This window comes from Halictus rubicundus, chromosome 11 (assembly GCF_050948215.1).
Source record: "Halictus rubicundus isolate RS-2024b chromosome 11, iyHalRubi1_principal, whole genome shotgun sequence".
In the NCBI taxonomy this organism is placed as follows: domain Eukaryota; kingdom Metazoa; phylum Arthropoda; class Insecta; order Hymenoptera; family Halictidae; genus Halictus; species Halictus rubicundus.
The window spans coordinates 10,825,610-10,848,428 of NC_135159.1; the positions used below are offsets into that span (position 1 = coordinate 10,825,610).

The following is a 22,819-nucleotide window of genomic DNA, read 5'->3' on the forward strand; positions in this document are numbered from 1 at the left end:
TCTACTCCGTTTTATTTTTAACGTACGCTTGATACTACAAATTTCAAAATTGGCATAAACTTCAACGATCGGGCCAGACCAACTGCAAAAAAAGCCTAGCAAAATTCCACAGAGGTATTCATCGATTCGGCGGCAGTCAGCTGAGGCCGGTTATCGAAATTAAAATGCAACTTGCGGTAAATATACGGCTGCCACGGGTACATACTGTAAAATCAATAATATATATATATATATATATATATATATATGCATATAGATACATCTATATATCTATATATACACATACATCTGGAAACCCGAGGTGGTGGCAGCAGCATTGCGCTACGCCGAGAGGATTTAGTCAATTCGTGGCATCATAGCGAGCAGGCACCATACACGAATTGAAACCAGCCCGGACATCGAGCACCCTCTCCCTTTCGTTTCTAACCATAAACATTCCCTCGTTCGACAAATTTCGATCCTCCTCGATGTTGCCCGAGACCTTCAAACGAAAAACCGACACGTGACTCTGTCCAGCTGGTACGAAAGACGTCAACAATACGAAAACAAAGTTGCAGGAAGAGGATCCGGCTCGGATAGAAGTGTCGTCACCGGAAGAATTGTCCGACACGAATGAGTCCACGTTGTACAACATTAGCTACTTTCTTCGTAGAACGTTGCGGTTAATATCCGTCGAAAGTGGTTTCGTCTGGTCACCGGTGGGGGACCAGTAGTCCTGATAAACAAGACTTTCCCGTTCGTTTGCGGATCGTTTTCCCGGATGACGAGTGATGTCTTCGCCGGCGTTGTCATTCCATTGTGTGCCGCAACATTGTCGGTGGATGATCGCTCGCACCCCACGATGATGACACCGCAGCGAAGCTGACACCGTTCTCTGAGAATTCGGGACCGTGCTCGTTAACTGATTACACACGCTCTGTTGTAAACTCGACGTTCTCGAGCTTGAACCTCGTGGCTCTTCCGTTACCGTCGATGGCCAGAGGTAGCCACCTGACGCACCCTCACGTGGCAATCAGTATAACGCAGAAGATACAGTGTCTCCTTCCTGTGATCTAATCGAACTCGTGTGACCAATTGCAATTGCAATACGTCATGGCTAAGAAATCGGAGGACGTGCAGGAATGGAGGATCGCCAGAGAAGGGATCTCGTTGTTCCTGAACAATAAGACAGAAGAGGCGAAGGCTCTGTTTAGCAAATACCCTAACAGCTTTCATGTACGGGCCAGCCGCTGCTTCGTCTCGTTTATGGTATGAAATGTTCTGTTTTCTTCGGAGCAGGATTCTTTGCGTTTTTATTTTGGATTTCGTTTGGAGATGCTGAGGGAGGGGGAGGGGAGCGTTCAAGGTCACGGAAACTGCAGACGCTCGGTCCGTATAGGGTGCTGCATGTAATTTTGATCACTGCGTCGCGCGGATAGGGTTTCAGATATGAATTTTGAGTTTTAGATTTTTGAGATTATTTTGGGATGTAATGTTACTTACTTGATGGAGGAAACGGGAAAGCGTTGTGTTGTCCTTTTGTGTAATTTGTCGGTGCATTATTGTTTCGTACCAGTGGGCAATAGTATTGGATTATTTATATATTAATAGACAATAGTATTTGTATATTATATTATCGTTCTATATTGTAATATATTGTTTTTTATTATTTTGTGGGAAAATTGTTAACACTTTTTTGTACGCTTAACTTACAACTTTTAAAAGCCAAAAGTATAAGCACGATAAAAAATGTAATGTCTCAAAGGAAGCATAACTTTTCGTAATTAGCGTTCCCGTAAGTGGATATTTAAAGAACACATTGTGAAGGTCAAGCTTGTTTTCTTTTTAATGGAATTTGAAATTTTTCATTAGTAAAAGTGTGCCTATAAAAATAAAATTTTTTAAAATGTCAATGGTATTTGATATTTGTAGAACTATAGAAAAAGAAAAAGATAAAACATACTCTACAGTTTTATTGTAACAAAAAATTTTTATTTAAAACATTTTTGATGCCCATTCGAAAATTGCAAGCGATGAGAACTAATCGAGTACTAATTGATCCCTGTGCGTCTCAATAAAATGCGTGGTTCGCAATAAAATGTATATACAGGGTGTCCCAAAAGTCACCGGATCATTTACAATTTGAATTTGTTTATAAACGAATGGAGGCGAATTTTTAAAAAGTAAGTATTCCGTTCCAGAATTGTCTAATGACTTTTGGGTCACTTTGCCCGTACATGTACTGTTATGTGAATGTGTGTCATGCAGTTTCGATCATGCTGCGAGACATTGTTTTGTATATGACCATGGCTTTTATTCGCGTAAGTAAAACATTAAAGGGCGGCATGCATCGCGTGCCACCGTAGGCGGCTTAACGTTATTGACCAAGGAGCTATTTAAATGGTCTGTCCTGATGACGTCTTACATGGAAAATATAGGCCACTTCAGCATTGTGGTTGTAGCTATCACATTCTTTGTAAACATCCGTCCTTTGTTCCTGACAAGACCATTTTGTTCTCCAATTTTCGTTTTTCATTTTGGAAGAAGCATACACTCTACAACCTTATGTTAAACAATTTTTAATATGTTAACTTACCATGGCTATTTAAAAAACTTTAAACAATTCCAAATATTTGATCGTCCTCTATCATTGTTTTTACTGTAATTTATATTTAACTTTTATTGTAAAACTCGCAAAGCATTTCTTTTCATTGTTATCATTTTTATCGTAATTTTTAATTACTAATTTATATTTATATAAATTGAGATGAAAGATTTCACATAATTTGAAACTAACAGATTGCGATTCGATGACATGAAATCAATAATTTTTAGAATGCGTTAATGACATTTGAGGATGGCTATCTCGACGCAGCCATACAACTGTTGAAAAGCATGGAAAGGGAGTGTGCTATGGACATAGGATGGCTCAAGTCGATGAAGAGTCAAGTCTTCAGAACAGAGGAAACAGGAGTAATTATTTACAAAATCATATTGTTGATCTTAAAGTACAGGGTGATCCATTTTTATCAATTACTTAAGTACACCAGAAAAAGACGGAGAAGTATTGCAAAATTGACATTTTAGATTTATACAAAACCACCATTAATGGAAAAGCAGATATTAAATGTACGATTGATAAATTTATTTATTTAATAGAAAACCTGTACAAAACGAAACACGACTTTCCGGTTTAAATGAGAATTGGAAGGTAAATTAGAGGAGAAAATAATTGAAAATAATAATTTTCTTGCAGACAAGTTTCTCAAAAATTTCTTGATAAGAAACTCAAAAGTGGAACACCCTGTATACATTGTTTAGTACTCACTGATTTATAATAATTTACAAATAGTACTAAAAGTTAGGTGTGTCACCCTGCATGTCAGAAACAATCTTATACCAATGTTTATAATAAAAGTCCCCGTAATATTAGGTCCATCAATGAATTACTTTTAAAAATAAACTGTCACAGGCAAGAATAGCGTACTGCATCGGAAAATAATAAAATAAATGACGCATTTTACTAAGGTGCCATACTCTTTGTTTGCTTAGATTTCATAGAAAATAAAAGATTATACCTATGGTATACTGTAATAGAATAAATTTTCGCAATTTTTTAAGAATAACCGAGAAAGATTATGGCTACATCTTTCAACTTTTAAATTTTCTAAAAATTTGTACTAAATTTTAAATTTTCTAAAAATTTTTTTTCCAAAATTTTCTGTAAATTTAAATTAAATTTCGTACGATTAATTATGAGGCTGACTGCATGCGAAAACTCATGATTCTGTGCCACAGTATAAAGAAACCAAAACCAAGAAAAAATGGCGGACTATTTTAATGAGAATGAACGAAATGTTAAAGGTGTCGATAAAACTAATAAAAGAAGAAAATGTTTTATCATTGCAGACGGATTACGTGAACAGACTGGAGAGCCTGATAGTCCTAGCAGACTCGATGTTTTGCAGAGCTATACTAACGTTGCTGCAACAAGAAATCACCGGTTATGTTCGCGGTGGTTGGACGTTACGTAAAGCATGGAAGGTCTATCAGTATGCACATTCGCAAATCTGGCAACTGTATCAGCGCACGTTCGGCAGAAAGCCTTCCGGTATGCTATAGCATGCATCCGCATTGTTCTACACTCGAGTGTTCTTAATTTCTTTGACAGTGCATCCTCTCGATGCAGTTTTTTTTTTCCCCCGAGAGGATCTACAAAATTCAGTTTTTTTATGCTTACTGCACGTTTAGTCAGAGCCTTTTGCCAGCCTAAGGGGGCCATAGTCGGGCAAATAATAAGCTCCAAGCTTCTTGAAGTAACTAATTAAAATAATTTTATAATTTTTGGAGATTTTTTATTTAATTTTTATTTTCTCCGAAAAACAGATCTTTCCGTGCCATTTTATATTGGCATTATATACTTTTCAGCGGGCGTTCACACGAGATGCAGCACACCTTCCTCTATCGATTCCATGTATTCTCTGCATAGTCCACACAGCCAAGGATCATCAGAATTGTCCATATCGTCATGCAATGATTCGGCGAACCCCCTAACGCCGGTGTCTTCGCCATCGAGTCTGAGGAGCACATTGTCGATGCTGTTCTCCCTCACTGGCTTCAATTATGAACAGCAGACTCCGTAATTATTATCTATCTGTCTTATAATCTTCATGGGAAATAATTTTTCATTTAATCTCACTGGTTTAATATTCTTGAAAAATGAAGTCAATGAAACGCATTTAATACTAAGTATGGATTTAATGTCTTTCAAAATGAATAGTATTTGATATGGAATATTAAATAATTTTTAAATGAATAGCATTTGGTGTGGAATATTAAATAATTTTTAAATGAATAGCATTTGGTGTGGAATATTAGATAATTTTTAAATGAATAGCATTTGATATGGAATATTAAATAATTTGAAAATTAATGGCATTTAATATCAAATATTAAAGTTAATAAACATTTTATTGAGTTCACCGTCTCAAAATTTGTCTAAAATAATAGTAATAATATCAAGTATTCTCTTCAGAGATGAATGGCATTTGTAAATACAATATTGAATATCAAAATCAGTAATGTTGTATAATTTCAGTCGACTGCGTCTTCGGCTACGAGAATGAAAAGCATTCTGCAGCAATTGAAAGTTAACAAACAAAATTCTGTTGGCAGATTCGTGGCACCAGCAGAGGTTTCCCGATTGATGTCAGCGGTAAACTTCGGTTACGGTATTTACCAGTTATGTGTCAGCTTATTGCCGCCATCTTTAGTGAAAGTCAGCCATCTTCTTGGCTTCAAGGGTGACAGAGAAGCGAGTCTTGCCGCCTTGGAAAATGCACGTCTCAGCGAGGACATGCGAGCCCCTTTGGCAACGTAAGACATTTATCATACCATTGGGACTGTCATGCTCGAATCGAACTGTCAATCAACTCCAGAGACCTTGGGGAACATGCCAATCTTATTCGTCGAAGTCGTCGTACGAAATAAGCTCGCTGAATTAGTTAATGACTAACTGTATCGATTCTTATTAAATCATTCATATTTGTTGCATTATAAATTTGCTTAAAATATGAAACAGATACCATTGAAAGTATTAAATACGTATTATCGAAAATATCAAATAGATATTATTGAAAATATAAAAGGGATTTTGTATTTCTTCTTTCTGTCAATTTTATATAAAATATATTTGTGTTAATTACACTCAAGTGTGGTTTTGATAAAATCTGTGTTGGACAACAATGTGAATTTTTATTAGATGTACGAACTAATTCGAATTCGTTTATTGCAGTTTGTCGTTACTCTGGTACCACACAATCGTACGTCCATTTTTCGGTCTTGACGGAAACAACCTAAGGGCTGGCGTAAACGCTGTGAAACAGTTAATTGTAGAGTGCCATCCTGAATTTAGCGATTCCGCACTGTTCCTCTTCTTCACAGGCCGAATCGAACGACTCGAGGTAACGGCGCCATATCTTAATATTTCACTAGTATTTTGTCATCAATTTCTCCAAAAAATTCGAACCTGAAATTAAAACATCGATTTTGAGACTTTGTCTAATCTTGCAAATCGTTTAACACAGTTGTATTTTTAATAAAATGTACTTCACGATATCATTTTTAATTTCATCAAAATTTGTCTTAGAGTATACAAAATTAAGTTGATTTAGAGCACATGTTATAGTCAGATTTCGTTGTTTACATTTTATAAGTCAATTTTAACAAATAAAATCTGCGCTAAAAATTAGTTTGATTTTGTGCAAAAGTTATAGAGAATCATGATCGTCGCGGTAATAGTGAACGTGACAATTGTTAAATGTACAATAATTAAATAATGATAATTGAATTTTTAGTCGAACGTTGCTGGAGCTCTCGAGGCCTACAAAAAGGCCGTCGAAGTTTCGAATCAGAGAGAGGTGAAGTTACTATGTCTACACGAAATGGCATGGTGTTACCTAATCCGCTTCAACTATGACAAAGCTTATCCGTCGCTGTCGCGATTATGCTACGAGTCCAGGTGGTCGAAGAGCTTGTACGCTTACTTGGGAGCAGGTGAACAAAAATATTTATATTTGAAATTAGTGAAATTACCACGATGAAGTAACTGCAATTGTTGAGATTATTGCAGCATAAATGAAATTATACGATTGCACGTTAAATTATAACGTATTTGGAGAAATAAACCCAATCTAAAATTTTTCAAGAAGATAACACTAGCTGGGAAGCTCACGCAAAATTTTTCTACTTGTATCTGCGTTCATATGATTGAAAATATTTTCTTAACCCCTCCGTATACTATGCCGGAGTCACTCGTGACCCGTCGCTTTTTATTTCGAAATAAGAAAATCGCTATCCCCTCTTCTTCATCTTCATCCGAAACACGATGAAAGAAAACTGTAGCGAAATATCGGCGTGGGTCAGAAATGACCCCGGCATAGGCCGAGTGAAGTATTTCCCACCGAAGTGAGACTTTTTGTTTTTATTAATTCAGTGAATTAATTTGTATTCGCAGTCTGTTGCGGGGCAATCGGTAATTTAGACGACCTGGACATAACTTATCAAAAGATTCGTTACTTCGCGAAGGGAAGGAACCGGGAGACGCAATTAGGGTTGTTCATCCAGCGCCGTTCGCCTAAGCTCGTGGACCAAGAAACTGGGCAACCGTACACAGTACTATACTACAGATTACTCGTGTACGAGCTGCTTTACTTGTGGAACGCTATGCCATCCTGTACCGCGGACTCATTACGAAAAGTGCTTCTGGGTAATCGAAACTGCCAATTACACCATTCAATAATTATTCTAAAATCTAACACAATGAATCCAAATTTGAACACTTATACCAAGGTATGACGGCCTTCAAAAGTGGAGGCTTCGAGCTTTAAAATGAGTCTGAATTTGTTATTGTAACTATTTTTTTTTAACGAAATAATCACAGTTCAAATATTGACAATTTCTCGAGCATGGGAAATCTAGTGTTCAAACGCTTTTTGGATCCATTTTGTCCAAAATCATTTCTAAAGTCGAAGCCGAGTAAAGAAAAATCACTGATCTGACAAAATGACGATTTGTTGTCAGAATGCAAGGGTAACAGATCCGACGAGCCTATGGTTGGACTAGCTGATCTAATCGAGGGTGCAGCTCACTCTTATCTGGGAGACAAGGAATCGTCGATCGAGAGTTTCCGAAATTGCCTGAGACGACGAAGTCCGTCCAATGACTTGTACGATCAACATATTAGCGCGTTTGCACTTTACGAGCTTGGTAGCGCGCTTTGCATCACTAATGTGAGTATGTTTAATAAAAATTAGTCGATGGAATTGGGTTAATTCGTAAAGAACCTTTGTTGGTAACAATGTATAAAAATCATTAAACTGTATAAAAATGTTAGTTTAAAATATTCTTTTCATCAATATTATTTTCTGAAATATTCATTTAATATAGTTTAATATATCAACTTTATAATATTAATTGAATATATTACATATCTACTTGAAAATATTAGTTGAACATATTAAATATCAACTTTATAATATTCATCGAATATATTACATATCTACTTGAAAATATTAGTTGAACATATTAAATATCAACTTTATGATATTAATCGAATATATTACATATCTACTTGAAAATATTAGTTGAACATATTAAATATCAACTTTAAAATATTAATTAATAAAACGAATAAAATAAAACCTATGAAATTGAAAAATTAAATACAAAGTCGCACCCAATAGTGACGTTTGTTTATTTACTTTTCAGAACGTCGAGGAAGGAAGAACAGTCCTGTTAAAAGCCCTGAACGAATACACAGACTACGATTTCGAGAGTCTGCTCAGCGTACGAATACGTAGCACTTTAAGAAGATTCAATGACGAGTCATGAACGTCCGATGACTACGCCCACCCCCTGTACATAGTACAACTATAGTATCCTCACGCTAATCAATAAAGATAAATACTGGCTAATCGTCGCTGTTAAATTAACCTAGAACTCCGTCCAAATGACGGTTTCCAAATTTTATAATATGTAAAATAATTAGTTTAATAATATCTCGAAAGTAAATTCAATAAATTCATTCCTCTGGACGAATGAGTAAACTGCGAATGATTTTTAAAGAATTACTTCGATATTTTCAGGTGTAAAAAATATCGACTATTTTGGTAATCAACGATTAGCAACAAACATGATTCTTCAGATTCTCTTATTCTGACTTGTTGTTTCATTCAGATAATGGGAAAATTGTGTACTGAAAACTAAAATAAATAAATAAATAGATTCTGATAAATTATTAATTTTCTATGACTCATCTACCGAATATTTCATAATAATTTTAATAGGATGTCCGGTTACTTTATAAATATTTTGTAGAAATGAGCATTTAGATAGTACAAAAATGACTAATTTTCGTCACGGCTGTACCGGTTATCTGAAATCTGGCTCGGGATCGATTGAAACCGGAAGTTAGGCGTTTATCGGTGAACCTAACAAAACCATCAAAATTGACAAAGCCAACAGGGAAACAACGTTAATAAATAATAAGGTCCTTAAACATTCTGATTATGAGGACGATCCGATGAGCGTGAGAAACACGCATTGCTGCGCCAATGGAGGAACCTGTCCAGCTGTTATACTAAATTCCTCCCGCTCATCCCGTTGGTACTGTAAACTCATCAGACCATTTGTATTTTGCGTGATTACCTCGTTATTAGGTATGTCCCACTCGTGATTAAAACAATTAAACATTGTACACGTTACCCTCTAACGGTCCTCTATCATAGTCCCCTAATTATTCCGGTATCTCGATCACTATACTCTTCAGAACTTTCTTTTAACCTTACAGAGATTATGCTTATTCAATTTTATGAATAAAAATTTTATATTTGACGAATGTTTAATTATTAGTAAAAGTAGTGGTAACTGCTTACTTTATGTTTTTCTATTTATTAATTTTTCATATAATTACATAAAATCTGCAATCTAGGTACAAGGACTATTTTTAAGTAATATGTGAGATTTTTCCGCGAACAAACGGTACATTTATTTGAAAAAAATTGCCCTTCATACATAATTGATTCAGTATAAGATGATTTCATTGCGAAAAATTTCAGCAATGTCCGTGTCCCATATCTGCGACAAATACTCCGCGAGCACCACCTTCAAAGTAATCAGATCGGATCTGGTGAACCTGAGAGCCCATTTGAATACCCTATCGGTAATTAGTGTACCGTTGTTTCCGCACAATTGTAAACTCCTCGAATTGTATCTTTAAGCGATCTTTGCTCAGATGGAAGTGCAGAACGTGATGGAAACGCGCGCCGACGTGAAGAGTAAATTAAAAGAGGTTGGATACGTGATCCCGAAAATGGCGGAGGCCATTTTGTACTTGAGGAACGAGATTTCCGAAGGTAAAACCGATTCCGGTTCTCCGGACTTGTTAAAATCTTGAACAAATTCAATCGGATTTTCAAAGTTATTCTCCATAAACATTTGTCTTCTGAAATAAAGCCCGTCAATCTAATCGTTTGACAATGTTAAACGATATTTAACAATTGTAAATTGTCAATTGATTCGAAATAGGAATGGACATGCACACGAAAGCGTTGTTGAAGGCCATGTCCCCAGACATGGTGAAAGATTTGGTGAGGACCGAATTGCAGACGTACGACGCCGACAAAACTGGTAGAACGGACTATGCCCTTGAAAGTTCAGGTTTCTAAACTTGATTTCAATCATGATCTTTCAGAAAGAAATTGCATATCAGGGAGTATTGGTAACGAATTTTTGTTTTTAGCAACCATTTGGAATTGTTAGCAATTTATATTAAATTCAACGTTGATCTCAAAAGAAAAAAAGTGGTTTCAACAATAATTCAAGTTATAACTATGGCTGCCTACGAGATCGTTAAATGCTACGGTTAAACAAATTGATTTATTATATTTTGCAATGTATAGGAGGCATCATCCTCTCTACAAGAAATACAGAAACGTATTCAGCTGGTGCTCCGGTGTTGAAACTCTTCGGGATCCCGCTTTGTCAACAACAGAACACGCCCCAGACTATAATTCAGGTTGTTAGAAGCTAGTTTTACTTTTGCTATAATAACTCGTTGACTCGGTAATCTTCTTCTGAAACTTTCACTAACACGTTCGTGACATTTTGCTGATTAAAATGAGTCCAAGCACGACATCGTTCGACGTATATTTGCTGTGTAATTCGCGATTCAGTAGCTAGGTAACTGGAACGGTTCGGATAATAGAGGTTCTGTTAAATCGTGGATTAAACAGGCAAATACGATCCGAACTGTATCGTGTTTGGGCTCATTCTAATCGGAAAAATGTCACGAGTGTGTTGGTAAAGGTTTCACAAAAAAAATCGCGAAGAGTTAAAGCGTATTAAATTATTTCAAAGACTGGCGTTCTTCCGGGCGAGTGTTGGGCATTCAAAGGCAGCACTGGAAACGTTGTCATACAGTTACTGGGTTCTGTATTCGTTTCTGCAGTCAGTCTGGAGCACATTCCAGAATCTATATCGCCCACAGGAGAAACGAGCACTGCTCCGAAGGATTTCTCCCTTTGGGTAAACTTTTCTATAAATGAAAAGCTAATGATAATAATCAAGTGACACCATTCATTCTTAGGGGCTGGATTGTGTGGATGATACACACCCATTCTTCTTCGGCGAGTTCATGTACGACAATACTGGTCAGCCCATACAATATTTCGAGATTCAGGTAAGATTTTTTATTCGCGATTGTTGAGAACTTTCCGAATAGGCGTTTGTTTGTTTACAGAAAGAACCGAAAAAGCCGTACGAAATAGTCGAACTGAAGGTTCACACGAACAGTGGTAACAACGAGTACACCTGCATCTATCGAATACGGATCCACGGTACTCTGAGTCAGAAGAATACATGATTCCAAAGCAACTGTTCAAACGATCAAGAAAAGAAAGTAGAAATTTCAGTATGATTATCGCGACCGAGGGAATAGTTTTGGCTCCGTGGGAATTCCAAGATGGCGTCCGCGTAGTATAATATAAATAATATAATATCGAATTCGGTAGGATTTACGTGCGTATGTATTAAGTATACTTTATCGTATAGTAAATAAACACCTAGATATTTTGATATCGTATCTCGTCAGAATTATTAGTCACGTAAATTCCAAGATGGCGTCCACCTACTGTTGATATAATATCGAGGTGGACAGGTATTACGTATACTTTATCGTGCAGTAAATAAAAACGTATATATAAACACACATATTGTAATATTATATCTTATGAGAATTTATTCAAAATAATAATAATATTATGAAAATAACATAAATTAAATAATTAAATTTTTATAACAATGTGATTTGTTCATCTCATAAGTCATATCATTTTCCGATACTTCAAACATTAAATTTGAATACTCATACTTACTCGTGGATAAATCAATAATATTTGTTGATTGTTAAGTGATCCTCGATCAGGCAACAAAAGACACAATACCACAGTCTCGCAGAAATGATACTAAGTTTCCAGAAATATTCCGCAAAAGGATCGATTTTACTTTATAAAGCAAATACCACTGACACGCAAGATTGTTCCGCAGAGAACACTCATGCATCTTTTCGCATAAGATTTTTAGAAAGCGAAAAGAAAACACACATCACGTCGCAACTTTCGTTTACAAGATGATCGATCGTGCATTTACGTGATACGAGGGAAATATAGTCAATTTTCCAACGACGAGCCAGTGGACAGGAAATTGAGATAAATGTGTCCAGCTGAATAAAATATAACGGTGTAGTTGAACGACGAGTCATAATGTTTAGTGGGAACGGAAAATTGGTGGAAAATTATGGTTGTAACCATAGCTGAATAAAACATGCCAACAAGGTGTAATTGAACGGTGGCTGACAATGTTCTCGCAGACGATCGTGGATTTCGAGTAAGATGGACGTGTTCCAAGGGAACTATAAGCTCTATTACCGATTGATGTGCTTCCTCGGACTTTGGCCGTACGAGCACTCTATCCGCACAAAAATCAAGAGGACCTTCTTCTGCGTGCTTATGATCAGCTGTGTGATCGTCCAGGTGACTCGATTCGACGCTACATTTTTGTTCATTTTAGAGTTCATTTTTGTTCATTTTGACTTGTGTGAATCGTTGAGAAAATTGAATCCTACGTAGGATAAGGGACCCGATTACTGCGGGGGTACCAATTACCGTGCCTATATTATTATTATTCTTATTATTATTATTAAAGCGTAATGAATATTGAAAAAGATATATATATTAACTGGTTTTAATGAAAAAAATGTAGTATCTCTTTTTTTAATATCAACTGTGCTTTAACAGTAAATATAATTAATATAGGTAAAATATTAACGCAGTTAAACAATTTATTAGTTTCCGCCGAATTACAATAACAAACAAGTGATCCTGACTGTGACATTGTTCATTAAATATTCATTGAAAAATTACGGATTGCTGAAAATCCGAATAAATTCGATCTTGTCATTTTTCTGAGGCAGTGGTTTTCAGTGGTTGGTGTGTTTATTGTTAAAAGTGAGTGAAATATTTTACAGTTATTGTCATTAAGGAATATAGAGCCGTCGCTGTACGATATAGTTGTGCTGTTATCGTACGGCTGTCCGATACTGATGTATTGTATACGATACGTCTCTTCCGTCTTTTTGTTTTCAACCGTAAGTACAAAAACAAATAATTCTCCTGTTAAAGTTATCAACTATTTACGCGAAGTTTAATAAAAATATTGTGCCGACCGAATTTCTTTTCACGCGGTTCCAGGTAAGATACGTGCTCGACAGTTTGCAACACGACTTCGACACACTGAACAATCCCCTCGAGGTGCAGTTGCTGATGCAGGATTCGATAGTGGCAAAGTACATTGTCAGGGTATACATGGGTAAAACAAAAGCTTTTTTTCTCCTTTCGAAATTTGGCAAGTTCAAAGAAGTTTGCAAAGTCTAAACAATTTTCTACCGCATTGATTTCAACATGACCTTACAGGGTCAATTCAATGACCTCTTAAAAGTTGATTTATCACAGTTCTATTATCTTTTAAACAACTTCAATTTTTTTCTCGATTTTCTAATGAAAAAGAGGCTTTGCAAATGCTGCTTCAGAGGCGTGAAAATCTTTACTTTGTTGTAAAATAAATAATAAAGTAACAATAATAATAAATAAATAATAAAATAACTATAGTAATAAATAAATAATAGAATAATTATAATAACACCATTTTGGAGTCTAGTTCTGATTTCTTTAGGATCGCTTCTGGTGTTTGGATTGTTAGTTGTGCCTACGCTTCTGCAATCGGATTTACAACTTCGATATCTACAGTTTTTTGGATATTTTTATTATGAAAGAAACTTGGAGACTAATCTGATTTGTTTCCACGTATTCATGACAACGATGTACGGTTTGTTGACGCTTGTATGCACCGAGGGAACGATCACTATTATATCCACTTACGTCAGTGGACTGTTGCATATCGCTTGGTACGTGGAAAATAATGTTTTGCAATAGTTAATGTTACTAACTTATGGTTGTCGTTGGATATTTATTTGTTATACGATATTCATTTGTCCTATGATATTTATTTTATCTGTTTTTGATATTTCACGTAGCTATTTAGAGATTGCAAACCCAGCAACACGTTTATATTGTTACGTTAAATAATAAATTATATAAAACCTTACAAGCTTGTAAATTTGTGGAAACCGATCTCAGGCATTAATCATTTTTATTATGTCGTGACATAACTGGATAAAATTCGATTTATATAAGGAATTTTTATTTTGCTTTTCTCCAAACATAATACAGCGATTTCTCTACATATGTCGCCAAGGCGTGGATGATAAGCGTCACAGGATTATCCCCACTACCGCGAGACCCGTGCTTTTGACAAATATCGAGACTTTACTGTACTCTAGATCAGAGCTGCTCAACATGCCCTGCACCGGGCAAGGTCGTTCGCCGATGCCCTTTGGTACAGTTGCGTGGAAAGCTACGAGGAAGTGACGAAGCGGGGTGGGGGTAGGTCGCACAGTGGGCAATTTGGACGAAATCGGATTCAAAATCAAAGAACTTTCGATAGAAGTGAGGTAGAGCGATGAAACTTTTTTTAAATTAAAGCTGAAACTTTGTAGAATATGGGAAAAATAGGGAGATTATTACCATCCAATCATTTCAACGAAAAAATGACTTCATTAGTTTTTGTCACAAAAATCTATTTCTTGCAAAATCCTGAGGTCGTAGACAAATTTTGGACCAGATTTGAAATCAGCGTGAAAAAATCTATGGGAAATGATGTATAGTATGTTAAAAAAAAATTTTTTCCGCGCGTGGTATTGGAAAAACTAAAATTTTCTTGAATTTGTTCGTGTTTAACGAATTTTCTCGAGGTTAAAAAACGTTCGTAGCACAATCTCTCTATTTTTCCCATATTCTACAAAGTTGCAGCTTTCATTTAAAAAAAATTTCATCGCTCTACCTCATTCTTATCGAAAGTTCCTTGATTTTGAATCCGATTTTGTCCAAATAGCCCACTGTGGGCCGTAGCACTACCGTAGCTGGCCACGTACCTGTGACAATGGGTGCGCCAAATACATATAGCCTCGCCCGCAGGGGCGTGACTTCGTGCCCGCCGTTCTGTGTATGCCCAGGGCAAGAAAATCGCTGCCCGTACGGGCAAACTCTGAACAACTCTGCTCTAAATACTGTACAAACTAATAACGTGCGAATTCTTTTGTTTTTTCGCTACCAGATTTTCATTCTTGACACAGCGCTTTTAATAATACACTAAAAGGTCTAAATTGTGCGATATAATAATTAGACTGCGGATTTATCAAGTACTAAATTTCTGCTTCAGTTACCGAATAAGAAACGCAGTCGACGAAGCAGTGAACTCGGATCGAATCACGACGCTAAATATTCGCCCAGCTGTGGAGATGCATCGGCGAGCCATCAAGTTGGTACCTTAAATATTATTCGGATATCCGCATATTATCGGCGTCTGAATCATTATATTTCTTTTATTGCGTGTTATGCTCGCGAACGAAAGTCAGATTAAAAACTACACGGACGAACTAATGATGGTATCGTTGGCAATAATAATCGTAGTCATCATCTCGTTCGGTGTGAACATATATCGCGTAAGTTGTACTCAAGTATTGTAGAAGAACGGTGGAGAAAATCATAAATGGGACTTGAATTGAACATTTCAATAAGAACGGGGATTGAACATTTCTGGCATCGTCTGTCTAATTTAAGTACCTTCTTACTTATAAATCAATGATTATATTTTCCTCTGTGTGCGCCAGCTTTTTTTGAACATCACCGTGGTGAAAGAGATTGATATCACGATAGGTAGCCTACAAGTGGTTCTGGCGCATCTGGCGATCATATGCGGGAACAACTATAGTGGGCAATTAGTGTTGGACACTAGTAAGAAGATTATCCAAGAAACGTAAGTTCAAAATACCATTTTGACTTCGAGAAAGTCGGTTTTTATTTTTTTTTTTTTATTTTACCACGGCGCACCTCACCGATATACCTGAAAGAAAACTCAAAAACAATACTTTTATCTATACACTGATATTGTATTTCTCGGATTTTTTTTGAGGTTTTACAACCAGAATGTTCTACTTAAAAACCTGAATTAATTACAGTATATGTATCTGCCTATTTCACGTCTGTTAGATTTGTTTGAGAATTTTCACATACGACCAAGTAGGGGAAATTGGCAAGCACAATAGCTGGGACAATGCGTGTGACATGTGCATGTAGCCTTGCCCGCAGGGGCGTGGCTTCGTGTCCGCCCTTTTGTGTATGCCCAGGGCAAGAAAATCGCTGCCCGCACGGGCAAACGCAAAACGGTTGTGCCCTATCGAATAGTCCGTTAATCTTATCCGGCTATACCTTCTCACCGTTACGACATATTTTAATGCCTGATTAAAAACTTGTAATAATGAATATGACGATGATGAATAGATATAATTCGTTATGGTACCGTCTACCGCCAAAAATGCAAAAAATGATGCTGTTCGTGTTGGCAAATACGCAGACAAAGCTCGAGCTTAATTTTGCCGGTTTGTTCGCGCCATGTTTCGAAGGCTTTTCGACGGTAATTAATCGCTCTTCTACCAATTAACACATTGATGATTGTGCCTGGGTCCATTTTGTACCTAAGCCATTAAATACTTCATCCAGCTTTTCGGCTTCAGAAGATTAAGTATAGGCACAGTACTATCGCAATGGAAGGCTCACTTTTTAGAACATTTTAGTGTAACAATTGTGTAATGGAAAATTGCAAATTGGCAACTTATGTGTAATTGTTGTAAACTATATATTATTGTGTACACGGTACAGCAGTAGTGTCCCTCAAATTGTGATTTATCTTCATTGAGTTTAATTACATAGACGACTCCTACGGAAAAAGTGCGATGGAAAATAATTTTGGAAAGATTTATAAATAAGAATTAGAATGGACCCAGGCTTCGTCGTCCATGATTTTTCGAAAAATGTCTTCGGACGGATAATAAGGAATCTTTGACTGTTTCAGATGATGAGCACGTCTTTTTCGTATTTTACCCTTCTCTGCTCTGTCCAGTAGAACATTTAGAATATTATGTGGCCAGCTTTTATGTTTCATAGTTATTTTATAGTTGGTAATGTTTCACTGAATCATCAATGATTGCAGAAAACGAGTATCTGGTGACTACTCTAGTAATTTGTCAAAGAACTCGATCTGTAATTTTGTATAAATCCATTGTATCAAGAATATAATACAGAAGTTACAAAAGAATATTCCATTTATTAATTTAATGCACTTAAGCTGTTAAATCAAACTGTTTATTTATACGCAAATGATTCTTGCTGTTTCTCCCATAAGACGCCATGCAAATTCCGGCAAGAATCAGCTGCTCCTGAAAATCTCCAAATAGCGCCATTACACGTAGCGGCAAAACGCTCAAACTGTTAGACAAATTTTACCGCTTACGGTAATTTACCGACGGTGATAGATGGCGCCATTTGTACAGGACCATAAGAAAATTCTTGTGACAGAAACCCGCAATACCGACTAGATACTCGCGCAAGTAGCGCCATCTATCATCATCGGTAAATTACCCTTTGTGGTTAAATTGTCTAACAGTTTGAGCGTTTTGCCACTACGTGTAATGGCGCTATTTGGAGATTTTAAGAAGCAGATGATTCTTGCCGGAATTTGCATGTCGTCTTATGGGAGAAACGGTAAGAATCATTTGCTCTTAAATAAAAAGCAATATTTCAACGTTTTCCCGTTGAGATTTTGCAATGTTTGAGAATTGCAATTAAAACCCAAAGAATGCACTTCATGGTAAATAGATTGAGATAGCATGATCGTTCGAGCCGACGCGTATCACTTTAATGGAGAAGTGGATTGTCAGATTGATGCTAATGGCATACGCATGAATCGTGTAACATTTCAATTCTATTTTTTCAACGGTATTGGTCGTTCAATTCATATCTTCAATGCACGCCAACTGAATACACGGATACGCTGTGTACATTACAATATTCACATTTCATAATAAACTTTATTCTTGTATAAATTGTGCCATTTTTTGTCTATACATCTAACATAATACATACAAATTAATAAACAATATTCAATTCTCCGGTATTTGTAGCATAAATCAATCCCTGTCCAGGTTGTGGCAGCCATCTGATGCAGTTCAGACTCGAGTCATTAGGCTCTGTCTTACTGTGCAGTATTTCTCGAATAGACGCCATAATATGTCTGTTATTAGCCCATTGCTGGCTTTTATTGAAAACGGCTTCGCCCATGTATCGGCATAATGGATTAATATATCTGTAAGGTGTTTGTTTCTCGTGTTGGTCCTTATTGTCTATTAATCGATAAATGTGAGCCATGTAATTAGCAGCCGGCGTGTTGCAATTTCTTGCGACACCAACCACGAGGTGCTGCTGCGTTGGCGAAAATGAAACGGAAACTGCGGACTCGCACTCTATGTCCGTAGCATAAATTCTTTTTCCTAAAGTCTCCCATTGCAAACTGTACACTGCTGAAAAATTACATCACGTTAGGTACATATACGTTATTAACCCATATCCGTCCCTCGTGTCAATTTGACACACAAGGGACACATTAAGTTGCGAAAATGAGGGACAGATGAGGGTTAGTTAAAACTAATATAAGAAGTTAATTATAAAATGTAATGTTTTACGTAAATCATTTACCTATGGTAGTCACTTGATACCTACGCGCCAGCGTCATGGCTGTTAACAATTTTCCATCCGAAGAAATATCTATCGTGGCATCATTACGAATGTTGCAATTTCGGACAACAATATTCTTGTCGTCTGAAATAAACATGCGTTGAAAATAAATGTAGAACCGTGATTAATTCTATGCAACACGAGCACACTTACAGTCCGTAATATCAGGTGTTTTTCCATTAGAAAAGTCCCATGCTTGTACACGATACCTTTGGACTGCATAGAAATTAGGTCTGAATGTAGGTACGTAACCATCTGATACATCTAAAAAGTACACAGAAATTATGTCAGTACTGTTAACAGTTGCACATTGTGCATTATAATTAATGTGTCTTCGTAAATACAAGTTTCTTAAAACTTAAAACACACAATTGAAATTTCACGCTTTTTTCAGTGGAAAGGTCTGCATTTAGAAAGTTGTATACCATTCCAAAACATTTGATATCTATTAAACAATAATTTACTGTCTTCAAGATGGATGAACAATTTAATTAATTCTCTATACTTTTCGTCGGTAATAGTATCAATCATTATGTTTACCTTCGTTGGTGTTCGCATCGAGCCTACTATGTACAGGAGAACGAGACGAAGAAATTCCCGAAGGTTCTACATTAGAAAAAGGAGGTTCCGCGTTCGAGTTAAGTGATTGATTTCTAAATTCGGTGTTATTGCTTAAGCTGTTGGCCCTTCGTTTAGGAAATAACATATTGGTACATCCTCGTCGTTGGTCCCCCATTCTTGCTATTTGTTCGATACATGCTGAAAGTAGCAGGCTGAAACCAAAAACATTGCTCGTAAACCCAGATTATAGGCTGCCTTTGGCAGTCCGATAATTACATTAACGTGCAACATTGTTTTAATTAGTGTACAGAGTGAGTCTCGTAACATGACGACTTCAAATAACTCCTATGTTATTTCTTGTACAAAAAAATTTGTCAAACAAATGTTACACGGATTCCCAAGGGGACATACAGTGCTGTAATCTGCTTTTTCATCGAGATGCAAGGGTCGCCTTCAGATTTTTCAGTGGAATGCCCAATATTTTCTTTTTAATTTGGATAAAGCATCAAATTCTGTGTAAAAAAGTATTATACCAAGTAGTCATCACGATTACATTATACAATGTTACGAGACTCACCCTATATATATATATATATATATATATATATATGTATTAGAAAACGCACGGGAAATTAAGTTTTCGTTAGTAATAAACATACTGCATGTCTCTGTAGTCTTCACATTTTTCTTCATTTTTGGTAAAACGCATTCGCATTTGTGGTGTGTTTCTAATGCCTGTAACCAGCTTTTTTCCTAAATTGTCAAATGCTACATATCTGAAACAGACAACACATAATGAAGTAATTATCAGTATGGTAATAATATGATTTTCCAACAGAAAGGACTGAACATATTTATTTAGCAACTTGTAATTTAGTGTAGCTCTCACCTTACTTTTTGATCGTCGGTTGTAGTGCTTGCTATGTCATAAGGTTCAGCTGCAGTCCAATCCCAAAAATATATTTTATTACATGTTGCAATAACAAGTAACCTTTCGGTTGGGTGAAAAGCAAGTGAAGCTATGACTGTCTCATTTTCTGTTTCCCAAATTTGACAACCATCCTATACAACGAAGTATATTGTAAATGACAATTGTTCTAGTACCTCGTTAATCGGCTATATTGTTCAAATTAATCAAATTAATAAAAAACTCAAATCCGCTATTGTTAAGGTTTTTGAGGGGTGTTCACTTAATTTTGTCTCCGACCGTATATTGTTCCAATTATTTATAAATATACAAAGTCTTCCTCTATCACAAGTAGGTTCTTTCTTTTAGAAGTGATATAAATGGAACTGTAGCATGAAAATCTTTTTATAATGAAACGAATAATCGAGGAATACTAACATTTAGATCCCAAACACGAACTTGACCACCTAAACAACCGGAAGCCAAGATTTGACTCGAAGAAGGATGAAATGCGATGCACCATGGAGTGCGTGGATGACCAACAAGTGTTTTAATATGTTTTCCAGTTGTAACTTCGGTAATATAGATATTATGGTTCCCATGTGTGGATGCCATTTTGGTCCTAAAATGAAATTTCACGTTTACAATGCAATTTGATAGTACTTCAAATGGTTCTGTAGAACATTAACGTTAATTCTTACCCGTCAGGACTAGAAACCATTAAAAATGTTGCCTTAGGAACACCGGGTAGATTGTATTTCTATAAAAAATTGGTGACAGCAAAAATTACTTTCGTACCAATATTAAAATGAATATTGAAACACTTACCAACTTTTTGTGACTTTTTAAAACAAGAAGTGTTTCAGCTATAAAGTCTATCTGTGCACGAGATTTGTGCACAGCGCACAATCCAAAATCTCTGTGCATTAAATAGCGCAAGATGTTTTGCGACTGATCACAATGAAATAGTGACAGTCTTTCCTCAATCATGCTCATAATTCCACTCAATCCGAAAGATTTCAGCAGATCTTGTCTATCCTTGTCTCGTTTCTGCCTATTGTGCATACCCTGTAATACATTTTAATATATAATTAATAATCGTTACAGACAAAAGAGATTGCTAAACGTTCAAAACTATAAACCTGTATTTATTTGCATTCCTTATCTACTGTCTGTTGGAAGCATTAAATAAATACAGTTAAATATCGTTTTAATTCAGTTCGAAACCGGAAGAAATTCAATATATTAGATATATCGTTGTTCAAAAATCGAATCTTACCGTTCGAAAGTTAGTAACAACTCACGTTACCTACCGATGTTTTGGTGTGAAATTTTCGACATGAGAATATGAACATCCGACGTTGATTGGCTTGGCTTCGGAAGATCTCAACAACACGATTTCAATTTGAAAATCATCCTACTTATCGCTGAACAACAATAAACAATTTTCTTTGTATTGAAAAACTAAAACTAAATGACATAAACATCATAAACGACGCCGAGCATAATCGATACCTATATATATTGTAAATAGAGATCACTGAAGCTGCGAGTGTTTGCAGATGAAGCTTATGAATCTCGGTAACGATAATTAATTGCCCATGTACAATAAGGTTCGGATAAAGACTAAATGATTAAAAATCGGGCAATTATTCTATAGAAGAATCGATTCTATTTATACAGTTAAATTGAGAAAAATACGAGTAAAAGCGAAAGAGGCAGAGTCGCCTGATTAAAATTTGTCTCCCACTCTATCCTTCCCCTTCTACGACGCTATTCCCCTACGTTTCGGTCACGTGACGCGTTTCGTCTCTGTCGCGCGTGTGTCACAATGTCACGTGACTAATCCGGTACTGGCAAAGTGGGGGTAACTTTTTCCCCTCAATTCGTGTCAATTCCCCTGATCTGGCCACACCTCTGGAAAGAGGTTACAGAGAAAAATCGATCGAGCAAACTATACAGGGTGTTTCACCCAGATATTACCATATCTCGATCACGTCATTATTATTACTCGCAGCGAAAACTGTTTTGATGGTTTCAAAAGGTACGCATACTGGTGTTCGTAGTTTGTTTTATAGGTGGACACACGAAGGATTTATATGAAGATAACCTTTGATTTTGTAAATGGAACTAGTGATGGGCATTATCGACTAAATTCAACTATCGACTAATTACTATTTAGTTACTACATACTATCGCATATTTAGTCGATAGTTTTTAGTCGACTGAAATTTCGTTTTAGTGGTTACGTCTAGATTGCGGGCTATAGTCTATGACTACGTATATCACATATATATATATATATATATATAGTTTATATCGCATAAATAGCAATAAGATTTTAACATCTAATATGAATTAAAGTATTGAAATATCTATTACATATTTCATTACTTGCGTATTTGCACGTCCTGTCATAATCATGTATTTCTAACCTTTTCGTTTCATCGTGTGACACTGACATTTGAAATTTCAAGATGGCGACGTGTAAAACAGTCGACTGAAAATAGTAACCCAACCACTACTAAATTCAGTCGATAGTTTAAAAAATCAGTTGACTGAAAATAGT

General features: G+C 36.1%; 3 protein-coding genes across 7 annotated transcripts in view; 2 read left to right on the top strand and 1 right to left on the bottom strand.

Moving 5' to 3' along the window:
• LOC143358939 (uncharacterized) overlaps positions 1 to 17,329 on the top strand; it is a 117,314-nt gene extending 99,985 nt beyond the window's left edge. Inside the window, exons 2-10 of one of the 3 annotated variants that reach the window (XM_076796485.1) lie at positions 12,426 to 12,569; positions 13,064 to 13,183; positions 13,287 to 13,404; positions 13,753 to 13,999; positions 15,373 to 15,471; positions 15,565 to 15,655; positions 15,824 to 15,969; positions 16,494 to 16,626; positions 17,065 to 17,329. In XM_076796485.1, coding sequence (XP_076652600.1) covers positions 12,429 to 12,569; positions 13,064 to 13,183; positions 13,287 to 13,404; positions 13,753 to 13,999; positions 15,373 to 15,471; positions 15,565 to 15,655; positions 15,824 to 15,969; positions 16,494 to 16,626; positions 17,065 to 17,115 — 1,146 coding nt within the window. In that variant the 5' untranslated portion in view covers positions 12,426 to 12,428 and the 3' untranslated portion in view covers positions 17,116 to 17,329. Of the gene's footprint in view, positions 1 to 12,366; positions 12,570 to 13,063; positions 13,184 to 13,286; positions 13,405 to 13,752; positions 14,000 to 15,372; positions 15,472 to 15,564; positions 15,656 to 15,823; positions 15,970 to 16,493; positions 16,627 to 17,064 lie in introns of those variants that run through there. The other 2 variants (XM_076796483.1, XM_076796486.1) reach the window with 2 other exon arrangements.
• On the top strand, positions 360 to 11,416 carry LOC143358949 (tetratricopeptide repeat protein 39C). Its single transcript, XM_076796497.1, has 16 exons — positions 360 to 1,248; positions 2,815 to 2,952; positions 3,889 to 4,090; positions 4,408 to 4,618; positions 5,155 to 5,355; positions 5,774 to 5,942; positions 6,336 to 6,534; positions 6,995 to 7,266; positions 9,041 to 9,197; positions 9,597 to 9,700; positions 9,773 to 9,893; positions 10,066 to 10,197; positions 10,440 to 10,555; positions 10,897 to 11,064; positions 11,126 to 11,218; positions 11,279 to 11,416. The coding sequence occupies exons 1-16, from the start codon at positions 1,093 to 1,095 to the stop codon at positions 11,399 to 11,401; spliced, it is 2,562 nt and encodes an 853-aa protein (XP_076652612.1). The 5' UTR covers positions 360 to 1,092; the 3' UTR covers positions 11,402 to 11,416.
• A 709-nt stretch (positions 17,330 to 18,038) lies between the features above and the next one.
• On the bottom strand, positions 18,039 to 22,198 carry LOC143358934 (uncharacterized). Of its 3 annotated transcripts, XM_076796477.1 has the most exons (11): positions 21,766 to 22,198; positions 21,564 to 21,677; positions 21,079 to 21,318; positions 20,952 to 21,010; positions 20,689 to 20,872; positions 20,233 to 20,405; positions 20,003 to 20,119; positions 19,323 to 19,555; positions 18,936 to 19,046; positions 18,744 to 18,866; positions 18,039 to 18,568 (listed from the first exon to the last, which is right to left on the bottom strand). In XM_076796477.1, the coding sequence occupies exons 2-11, from the start codon at positions 21,603 to 21,605 to the stop codon at positions 18,138 to 18,140; spliced, it is 1,713 nt and encodes a 570-aa protein (XP_076652592.1). In that variant the 5' UTR covers positions 21,606 to 21,677; positions 21,766 to 22,198; the 3' UTR covers positions 18,039 to 18,137. The 3 variants fall into 3 exon arrangements, with proteins under 3 accessions (XP_076652592.1, XP_076652593.1, XP_076652594.1); XM_076796478.1 differs by lacking the exon at positions 21,766 to 22,198 and having other exon boundaries at positions 21,564 to 21,747; XM_076796479.1 differs by lacking the exon at positions 21,766 to 22,198 and having other exon boundaries at positions 21,530 to 21,607.
• Between the last annotated feature and the right edge of the window lie 621 nt (positions 22,199 to 22,819).